At 42.6% G+C, this 10,919-nt stretch overlaps 1 protein-coding gene across 1 annotated transcript; it reads left to right on the top strand.

Moving 5' to 3' along the window:
* The first annotated feature begins 4,910 nt into the window (after positions 1 to 4,910).
* Positions 4,911 to 6,297, top strand: LOC131233287 (protein ROH1A). The gene has a single exon (XM_058229934.1). It carries the CDS (start codon positions 5,029 to 5,031, stop codon positions 6,232 to 6,234), a length of 1,206 nt encoding a protein of 401 aa, XP_058085917.1. The 5' UTR covers positions 4,911 to 5,028; the 3' UTR covers positions 6,235 to 6,297.
* The last annotated feature ends 4,622 nt before the right edge of the window (positions 6,298 to 10,919 follow it).

The following is a 10,919-nucleotide window of genomic DNA, read 5'->3' as shown; positions in this document are numbered from 1 at the left end:
TTTGGAACAGAAGGTGTTACAGCTTGAGAAGGTCCACAAGGACGATAATGGGTCAAACATGATAACCAAGGCTTTGCTCAAGGATAAGTTTGAGGTTTGTCGAAACCTGACTGGCTTGAAGAAGGTGAATTCCTCCTGATTCAGAAAGGGAGAGATTTGATGGGGTTTTCCTCCTCAAGTTAGAGGAGATGAGGTGCGGTTCGGATGCCACAAATAGTGAAATTCCCGCGCTACTCGACCAGTCCTGCTTCCTGCTCGACCGGTCGAGTGAACAGTGTTCGACCAGTCCTGGATCACTTGACTCAAAGTCCAACGAGCTCTGTGAACAGTGCTCGACCAGTCCTGCAACCTGCACGACCAGTCCTGGTTACGCAGATTTGAGTCTGATTTTGTGCGAAATTTGAAATTTTGAGGTGGCTTTCGCAATGGTGCGAATGAAAGTTTCTTAAACTATAAATAGGAGGTCCCTAGGGTTTTCTAGGGTATTCAAGAGGTAAGGCAGGAGGGTTTCCTAAAGCTTTGCAAGGGTTTGCTAAAGGGTTTAGTGTTATCAAAGGTGTGAGAGAGAGAGAGGAAGCTTATGGAAGGGAGGCTATGCTCGTAAAGGTAATCTACCATATCTCAGCGCTTCTACGTCCTTGTAATCAGTGAGATCTCTCCGTTTTATTTGTTTCTCTTATTATTTATCCACTCCTGCATGAGTGAATAAGGTTGTAACGTTCTACTTTATAGTGGATTGTTGATCTGGACGAGGTCCCGTGGTTTTTACCTCTTTAAGGATTTTCCACGTAAAAATCTCTTATGTGGCGTGATTTGTTCTTTGATTTATTGCATTGCTTTATTATCTCATTATTCAGGTTTGTTCTGGAAGGATAGATCCTAAGGTTTTATGCAAGGCCCCCGACAATCATAACCTTTCAATTTATGGCCCAGTTGATAAGATAATTAAAGAAACGGTCCAGATTCATCCATCCACGATTGGATACAACAGACCAATGGTCTGGATTTACGGGTCTACTTGGGTACAATGTTCACAGCTGCAGCTCTGTCATCCTCACATCTTCCGATCTAACATACACATACGAGACTGATCGTTCATCAGATTGGGCCAGTTTAATCATCAGGTGGATTGCACGTGCGTGAAGAAATGGATAATTGAAGTGATAATAAACAGTGGTCCAAAATCAACGCACATACGGCACCTGATTAATGGGCCAACCTGATGAATTTCCATGGCCATCAAGTGCCACGTCAGCATGTATGGAGCACTTGCAATGGACCCACATCGTCCGCTTGCAGTTCACTGACAGGAAACTCTCATGTGGACATTGGATGACAACCGTTCGATCACCGCTGACGGTATTTCTCGAACTACCGCCATTTTCCCTGATTCCATCTGCATATAGCTTACACGGTTGTCACTTAAATGCCAACACGAAGAAAAAAGCGTAGTTTATTGGGCCAGATTACAGTGCGAGTTTGCCATAACTTTACCATGACAAAATACATGAATGTTCGACAATCCAAGCTGTTCAAATTGTCGGCCCCATTGTCATGGGGTCATATATAAAAATTCGTATTCATCAGATCATCCTAACTGTTCATTTTCTGTCCATCAAATGGACAGTTCAATGAGCAAAAATTAGGTAGCTAAACTCATCCGATCAGCTTGCATCTCAAACTATGATCGAAAAACAACAGGGCCCACTGTTTGGACGGTCTGAATTAACATACATGTTTGCCAGTGTCCCTTGATGAGTTGCCACAGTTTCTAAACGCGCCCCAGCGTCTTTTTTTTTATTTTTCATTGAAAAGAAAAGAGTAGAAAGACAGCACCGTCGCCTATCAACTGGGATGGTTTGATGGTTTGGCCAGTGAATCGCGCCATCCTAGTTCTATTATCCCACGTGCAAATGATACACGTGCGTGAGATCCGGCTCGTTCATCAGGTTGACCGCGCGCGTATGCTTAAAGGAAGTTAAGAAAAAATATTTTTTTAGAAAAAGACCAGCAGTTCACACCGAACGCGCATGTATGGCTCATCTTGTAATCGAAGCGGCCTACTTCTCGGCCGCTTAAATACGGAATAAGGCCCACCATATGAACGGCCTAGATCTCGTAAGAAGGCACCGCCTTTGCTTGTGTAGGCATACATACGTATGGCTTCCCAAGCAAGTCCAAAGAAAAGCCAAAGAATTCCTGTGGCTCTCCGTCGCTGTTTGGACTTTGGACTCTCAAGGCAGCCACGTGGGAACACGACTAGGCAAGCATGGGACCCAACCAAGCGTCATCTAACGGCGCAATCGACAGCCGGCAACGGCCGTTAGTGGGCCCAAACTGACCTCAGCGGATCCTTGAACGTGCGGGGGCGTCAGGTATCGGGTCGCGCGGACCCGGTCATATCGCTTATTTCTATTTTGAATTTTCAACGAACAAACCCCTCCCCAGTTATTAGATACCCACATGCCGGGGCAGAAATGCCATCTCTTGCTGACTCGGCCCCATTCCGACGTAGCACGTTCAGACAATTCGCTCCCTGAATAAAAGACCATGCTTCAGCAAGAAACTACGATAATGCCATCCAGTTTGGTAAAACCTCTGGAAAAAAATGGTGGGTCCCCGTTTAGATATTTCACGAGCCAGAAAAGCAGCCTATGGTCTGGAATCAACAAACATGTTTCCATAAATCAGAGTCTAATGTCGTTCAATCGATCTGGCTTTGACCTATTTATCTATATGACGCTTTATTTGCTTCATTAGGACAAGTGTACAACTTGTCAGTGCCTGAGCATCAACCATCACAGTCCGCCAGAGTATCAAAGCTTTCCCAGAGGTTTGACTATGGTGAAAAGCTGTGTACGGTACAGTAATTCCTTTTTACACTCTTGAAATTATGGGTACCAGTTCAGATATATCGTAAACAAAAACCCACCGTTATTTGATCATCTGATACCGGATTAGTGGACGGATTTTAACAAAAAAGTGTTCGTAAATCAGATCGGTTAAGGTTTCTGAACCAAAATGGTTTAGGGACGGTAACTTAGCAACAGTGAGTTCCACAATTTGGTCGGCTTATTTTGAATTATGTATGCCACGTGTACAAGTTCCAAGTGCATGTGTATCAAGTGTCGTACTCTGCCAGAGTATTGAGTAACTTCCTTTTAAATCTTTCTTGCAAGTTGCAAGTTGCAACCGCCTTCAGCCACAAGGAAGAGATACTTTTAACGTTTTTGCTTTTTCTTAATTGGTGAAAGAGATGCTTTAACGTTTACAGTAGAGGAGTTATATAATACTCGAGCTGCAATTGTACACGTGCTGCATATAAACCAAAATAAAACCTACTAGATTGTGCGGTCCACTGTCGCAAGTCACGGTACAAAGATCGAATCGGTTGAATAATGGGGACGCGGATTGAATAAAACCTACTAGATTGTACACGTGCTGGGAACGAGCAGGAGCGTTAAGTGGACACCTTTGATGTATGGGTCTTATCCACACCGTCCATTCATTTTTTTCGTATCATTTTAAGGTACAACCCAAAAATAAGCAAATAAATCAGTTTTTCATATCATTTTAGGGTATAAATCATTATGGGCCTAAAGAAGTTCCAAACGTTGAAAGGTGTTTTGTGTTGGAGAGAAAAAAATGAGTTTTGTGAGCGGGTGTCACCGGCGATGACATGAACCAGTGAGAAGCTACGGCCCAGAATTTCAGTGTGCCTTCAGCACGGACGATCTACACTAATTTTTGGTTCATGATACATCTACACTGATTAAAAATATCATTTTTATGGTTTAATTTAACTACTTGTACGCCAATTGTGTAATTACTAAGTGCCTGCGTATCATCTGTTACGCTGCCAGAGTATTGAAGTTTTTCTCATCACAGAAGGCATATGGACAATGGCAAAATGTACAAGATTGTCCTCTGCCTCTGCAACAAATTAGCGCGGTAATCTAATCTTCAGGATAATTATCTAACCAAAGGTGGTGATGAAGGGCCCACTTACGCCCACCACTCAAAAAGTGAAAGCAGGTGGGCACTCCACCTCCTACCCAACTTGAAATGACAGTGGTACGATTCTCCATGCAGGAATCCTGTCCAACAAAAAGCTCTGTAGATCCACACCGTCTATTTTTGGGCTACGATCTTTCCAGCCTGGGAGATTTCAGGATATCCCAACCAACGGTGAGGTGCAATGAAAGCAACGGTCTAAGACAGATGAACATATCATGGGCCCCACGGAAGGATGGAAATGGATCTACATCAAAATCTTGGAGGAATGATTTTATGCAGCTCACCATACTTCCGTAGCCATCCGATCATAGGCCAGGAACATTCAGACAGAGCTCAAAGCAGAGCAATAGTTCACGTTCAACCAGTGTAACTCATAACTGCATACGGTCAGACTTAGCCAATCATTGGATTTTTACCGGTAGCCCATCAACACGGTGGCCCACCAGATCAGACCAATCACGTCCACATGTCATGACCATTGAAAATGGCAGGACAGACCACGAAGACCACCTGGCAAAAATCCAGCCGTTCCACTCATAAGGTGGGCCACACCGTTGGAATCAATGGAAAACTGACCGAGTCAACATACAGTAAAGGCCCAATTAGTGATCGGTTAGAAATATGATAATCATGGTGGAGCCTATCGTTTTCAGGGTACTGATTTCACAGAAAGAAGGCATTTTGGTGCAAGTTCTGGTCCAGTAGGCTGTAGGTGATAAGATCCCTTCCCCAAGCAACCCAATGTCATTGAAGTAATTGTATCCACAATCATGGGCATTTCTGTAAATCCAAAATCAACGTCCAAGAGAAGAAACGGTCTTTTCCCACACAAGCCATCCATGTATAAATTCCCAGACGATTCTTCTTCTCAAACCCCCTCTCTCTCTCTCTCTCTCTCTCTCTGTCTCTAATAAGCAAACCATCCCATTTCCAACCAATTCATACACTTAGCTACATCCTATCCATCCATCCATCCATCCATCCATCCGTCCGTCCATCCATACAGCAAAGATGCCGGCGACCGATTACCAGGGAACTTCAGTTCCTCTGGCTTTCTTCGGTCGTTCGATCCTCAGCATCCGTCGGAACCAAGTCGTTTCGATGGAAGGCAACCATGAACAAGAGCTCGAGGACTTTGAGCTATTCCAGAAACATGTCGCCGACCGCCTCGCCGATCTTGCCTCATCAGACAGTAAGGACGACAGGGAGGATGGCCTTCTCTCCCTCCCATGGCTCCGGAAGCTCCTCGACTTCTTCCTAAGCTGCGAGGAGGAATTCAAGGCCATGCTCATTCTAGGTCGCAACCCGACCCACATCTCCAGGCCCCCGCTCGATCGCCTAATCACAGAACTGCTCGATCGGGCTGTGAAGGCGCTGGATGTATGCAACGCTATCACCGATGGAATTGACTCGATCCATCACTGGAGGAAGCAAGCTGAGATCGCCGTTTCCGCTCTCGAGCAACGACCTTTGGGGGAAGGGCAATTCCGGCGTGCGAAGAGGGCGTTGACGGCGCTCGTCGCTTCGATGACCATTGACGACAAGGACGGCCAAAACAGAGCAGCGGAGAGGACTTGGTCCTTTGGAAGGAAAGGCAATGGCAGTGCAACTGCAATCAAAGAACATGGCAACAGGCATGTACGGTCGTTTTCTTGGAGTGTATCGAGGACGTGGTCCGCTTCCAAGCAGATGCAAGCAATGGCGAACAATCTCGCCGCCCCACGCGGAGCAGAGCTTAACGGGCTGGCATTGCCGATATACACGATGGGCACGATTCTGCTGTTCGTCATGTGGGCCCTCGTCGCCGCGATCCCTTGTCAGGATCGGAGCGGCCTTAATATGCATTTCCCCTTGCCGCCGAGGCAGCTAGCTTGGGCAGGGCCGTTGATTAGCTTACAGGAGAGAATTGCTGAGGAGTGGAGGAAGAAGGAGAAGAAGGGCTCGGTGGGATTGATGGAGGAGCTGCATGAGTTGGAGAGGTGCGCAAATGGCCTGATGGAACTCACTGATACAACTCAATTCCCGGTGGAGGCAGATCAGATGGATCAGATTAGAACACAGGCAGGTGATCTGGCCCAGGCATGTAGGACCATGGAAGAGGAGCTGATTCCATTTCGGCGCCAGGTCAGGGAGGTCTTCCACAGGATCGTGAATAGCCGGACAGAGGTTCTTGATTGCTTGAATCAAGCCACCCGACTTCCCACAACGGTTTTGTAATGGCAAGGAGCAGTGTGATTGACTACGGCAGACAGTGGCGAGAGTGGTTTGATGATGATGAACCTAGTGGTTTGATGATGATGAACCTGGTTTTGGCCTGCATAGATGAATTTGTGTATGAGAAACAATTTGATGAGAATGAATGATTCTTTCATTCATGGTGGCGGTTGTACATTTTTGTTTTAATCAACTTGGTTTGATCTCAGATCGTCTGTTCCGTGGGTTGATTGAGGGAGGTTGAAATCAGGTTGATTTGAGTTACTGAGTCATTGTAAGGGGTTGAAAAGCCTCATTGAGACACTCTGCATCAAAAGAGCAAACCGTGCTGTTTGTTCTATTTCTCTGTATGTTCTGTAGATAGAATATAAAACATTTGTTCAGTGCAATCTTGTTTTGAATCATAAACCTTTCTTCCCTTCTTGTATTTGTGCAAAAGAAAGTGACAATCTTGGCCATTGACTTGGATGGGTCGCGTTCAAGAATCTGATTAGGAGAATTGTCTGGATTAAGTGGTAATTGGAAGTAATGTCAATGAGTGATGTGCATCAGGGCTAATGCAATTCCAGCAAACACCCTTGATCGATATGCAATCACAGAAAGGCTATAAAAAATAAGGCATGAAGGCCACCCCACCATGATACATACATTGATGCTTCTTTTTGAACCTCATCTCAAATTGATCAAACCAGAAAGAATTCAAGTGCAGGATTATGTGAATCTTCTTCTTTATTTGCATTTGAGCAGATATCAATTGGCATTCTCCTTCTCAGTCATTTTATTTTCTAATTTTTATTTCTTGTTTTGGTTAGTGTCTCTTTGACTGCACCATGACTAACAAGATACAAATTTTAAGTTAATAATCTTAAGGGTGCGTTTGGTTGCCATATCTAATTGAATTTCAATTACTTCCAATTTGAACCTGAAAGGAACAAAATATGCAATTTGGAGGCTGCTTCATCATTATGAATGCTAGGAAACATTTTTTTTTCAAATTGCCTATTGATTAAACTGAATGTTTGCAATTCAATTCACTTATGGAACCAAACACAGCTTGAATGATTAGAATCTTAATAAAAATGCATCAGGTACAAAAGCATCCGCCTTTGCAGTTGCATTACCTGATTTAACCCCATTAGGTTGCTAGGGAAAGTAATCCTTTCAATGCACTTCCATGTCAAATCCTCTTCTTCTTCTTCTTCTTTTTTCTCCCCTTTTTTCAGAACACCGCAGTTCCCATTCTACCAATTCGTAGACCCTTTTTTTTTCCCAAGGCAGTGTGGTGTTCTGCACATCTCTTCAACTGGGGTCAAAGTCTCCATCAGCTGCGATTGGAAATTAAAATAAGCATTGAAAGGAGGGCGGATCATTAACAGATACAGCTGGAATTGCTTCAAACAAATCATAAAAGAATATGATGATGGGACACTTGTGATTCAGCAAAATGAAGATAAACCATCATAAACATAAAATGCACTAATTCAAGTATTAGCATTGCATACAGGATCTGTTGCCCTGTTGGTATGTATGGTGAATGCCAATTTTCAACGAGTTTTTATCCATAAGGATTTAAATCCAAAGCATAAGGGCATTTGCTTCTTGAAAAAACCTCCTGCATGCATTAAAGGGCCCACCTATCTTATTATAAACTTGGGCCCAACCGTCCAAACAAGCCTTTTCTGCAGATATTGTCCTGTAAGTTTCATTTGGACGTGTATGATCTGTTCAATCAATCTCAACAGGCCATCATCTAGCCCACTATTCATAGGTCACTGAGCGAAAATCACACCAATTGGATGATTCTAACCATTCAATCAATAGCCTACAAAATGGATGGTCGAGATTGTTTACAAAAAATTAAAAAATAAAATTTGGTCCAATCATCAATTTAAACCATCCGTTACTTGGGTTCCAGCTCAATTGACTATTCGGTTCCAAAAAGACTCCGTTAGGCGATCGTAACCATCCCATCCCAGCCTTGGAAGACATACAGGTGTAAATAGAAGGCCGTGTTTGATCATCCAATCACTGACTTTTGCATGGGGGTCCATTAAGTGTGGATTGGATCTAATGGATGGTACAGATCACTTCATTCAGTTATCCTCATGCCCAAATGTAGCTTACAGCACTGTATCATGTCACTGTACTCAAAATTTAACAGAGCATTGCTGCAGATGAGCATTTGATGAATGTCCACTGAAAAGATTAGTGGCCATCACATCATTTCAGTAACTCAGTCGCAACCACAGACCTAGTTGCATAGGAAAGCTCTCGCTATGTGAAGCTCGTGAGGGCATGTGAAGCTCGTGAACAAAAGACATATGGATCCTTGAAAAAGTAGGACCAGAGAGGCCATCACAATCATCACTCTTTTAAAAAGTAAGAAGATATTAACTCCAATACCATCGTTACAAAAACTGTTGGTATGGCCCAGTGGAAAAAACACTTGATGATCATCTGATTCTTAAATAAATAAATTCCTAGAAAACTGATGGATCATTTGTTGGCCCATGCAGGGATCAATGAACCGTAACAAATGCGCCCAACTACACCCACTTTTACTAGTAATTCGATGATCTCGTAAAGTGAGCTAAAGCATATATAATCAAAATCTTGAGCCTCACACCTCTTGAGGTCTAATGATTAATCTTCCAATGCATCTTAAAGTCAATCATAGACAAAACCTCCCCCAAACTAGAGACTACAACTAGGTTAACCAGTGCAAGAATCCAATAAATCCAAACTAGGATCTTGTATTCATGGCACACTCACACTCACACATGGGGTAGGGGAAAGGCACACGACTCAATGTCATGCTTGACAGTGGAGAGTTTCGTTACGACTCGTCGTTAATCCCCTCACAAACAATGACCATATCTATCATCATAGTGATGACAATAATCACAAGTTTGTCCTAAAACCTGCTTTATGATAGGGTATTAAGATCTATGGATCACAACCCTCATGTGGTTAGTGACCACAACTCTCCTGTATATTTTAGATACATCTACGTATTAAGTAAAGCATACCAAAAAATTCATCTAAGACCTTTGGTCTTGATGATCTATGGTTTAGATCATCAATATCACATCACTAGTGGATTGGGTTCACATTGGTTCTCCAGGGCACAACTCCAGCATTGATTCTTCTTTAGGGCTATTTTGGGAACATGGAATTGAAATCCTGAATCTATAATCCTTTATTTGAAATTCTGGATTTTCAATTCTGTTTGGCAACTTGGATTTCAGAAATTGTATTTGGGAGCCTAGGTTTTCACTCTTGGATTCCTGGAATTATTTCATGGTGTACTCACCCATTAAAAAATGAATGTGACAAATTAAGTGCTCCTAGATGTTTTAAACATAATATATGTGTGCAACATAAGATGACTATAGCATTGAACCTAGACAGCTTTGGCCCCAAAATAAATCAATTCTAAGCTTTTGGTGGCCTACTAAAATAGGCCCACTAATTTCATAATTTCAATAAAATTCTATATTTCTGTTTAGGTAACTGTCAATTTTTTTATATGGTGTGGCCCATATAATGATTGCATAAGGTTTATTTTTATAATATTTTATCATTATGGTGTGAATGCAAGTGAAAACATACTAAGATATGAATTAATGTGAAACCTTACAACAGTCAGAGATGACATCAAAATCTTAGATTTCACAAGCTAGAGGTCACCCTTAGAATTAAAAAGGGGTGAAAATCTTGGATTTTGAACCACCCTGGAATTAAAATCCAAGATTTTCAAGGGTGCTAAGCGACCCCACTATTACAAAACCTGGATTTCCATTCCCAACTACGCAGAATCCCGAACAACCTCTTATCATCCTCTTATGCTATTGCCACTACTTTCCTTTTCCTTTCCATGACCTGGAATTAAAATCCAAGATTTTCAAGGGTGCTAAGCGACCCCACTTTTACAAAACCTGGATTTCCATTCCCAACTACACAAAATCCCGATCAACCTCTTATACTATTGCCACTACTTTCCTTTTCCTTTCCATGACCGTGTAATCTGAAGCTTTTTCCCACTTCAAACCTCTCATCATCCATGACTGTATAATCCCATTCCATCATCCATCTCTCCTTCAGATCTCTCCTTTTTTTTTCCCTTGCATTGTGGTTTTTATATTTATACCCTTGTAGCACGTGGCAATTGGGAGAGATCTAGACCATTTGGCAGGCCCAAGAAAAATTAAGGCAGGCATATACTCATTAGGTCTACTAGCACTAGTACGAGAAAAATGCACGACTGGAGAAGACCAATGATCTGATTCAAGAGAAACATGTGGCCCACTTGATGAGTGGGTTGGCTTGAATTTTGGGTGTGTTACCCTATTGACTATGCTCCCACCTTCCACGAACATTTTAGAGATTAATTGCCTTCTTCCCTAATGCAGACCATTCATTTAGAAGGTGGACCGGATCAGAGATCCTCACTGTCCATGCAAAGGTGAGTTAGAGACTATCTTTCTATATTAGCACTTCTTATTGTGGAAATACACCCGTACATGATCGATGCAGGCAAAGCAAAATTACAAAATAAAATAGCCAAACAAAAAACTCAAAAAGCACAGAGAAATGTAGGAGACAAGAGGCACAAAGATTTACATTGTTCAACAATATGCCTATATCCACAGGGCAGTAAAACAGAGCTCTCTCTTTCACTAAAATTG

The sequence above is a fragment of the Magnolia sinica genome, chromosome 18, assembly GCF_029962835.1.
Source record: "Magnolia sinica isolate HGM2019 chromosome 18, MsV1, whole genome shotgun sequence".
NCBI lineage: Eukaryota > Viridiplantae > Streptophyta > Magnoliopsida > Magnoliales > Magnoliaceae > Magnolia > Magnolia sinica.
Note: the sequence above shows the minus strand (reverse complement) of the source record. Positions and strands in the feature narration are given on the sequence as shown.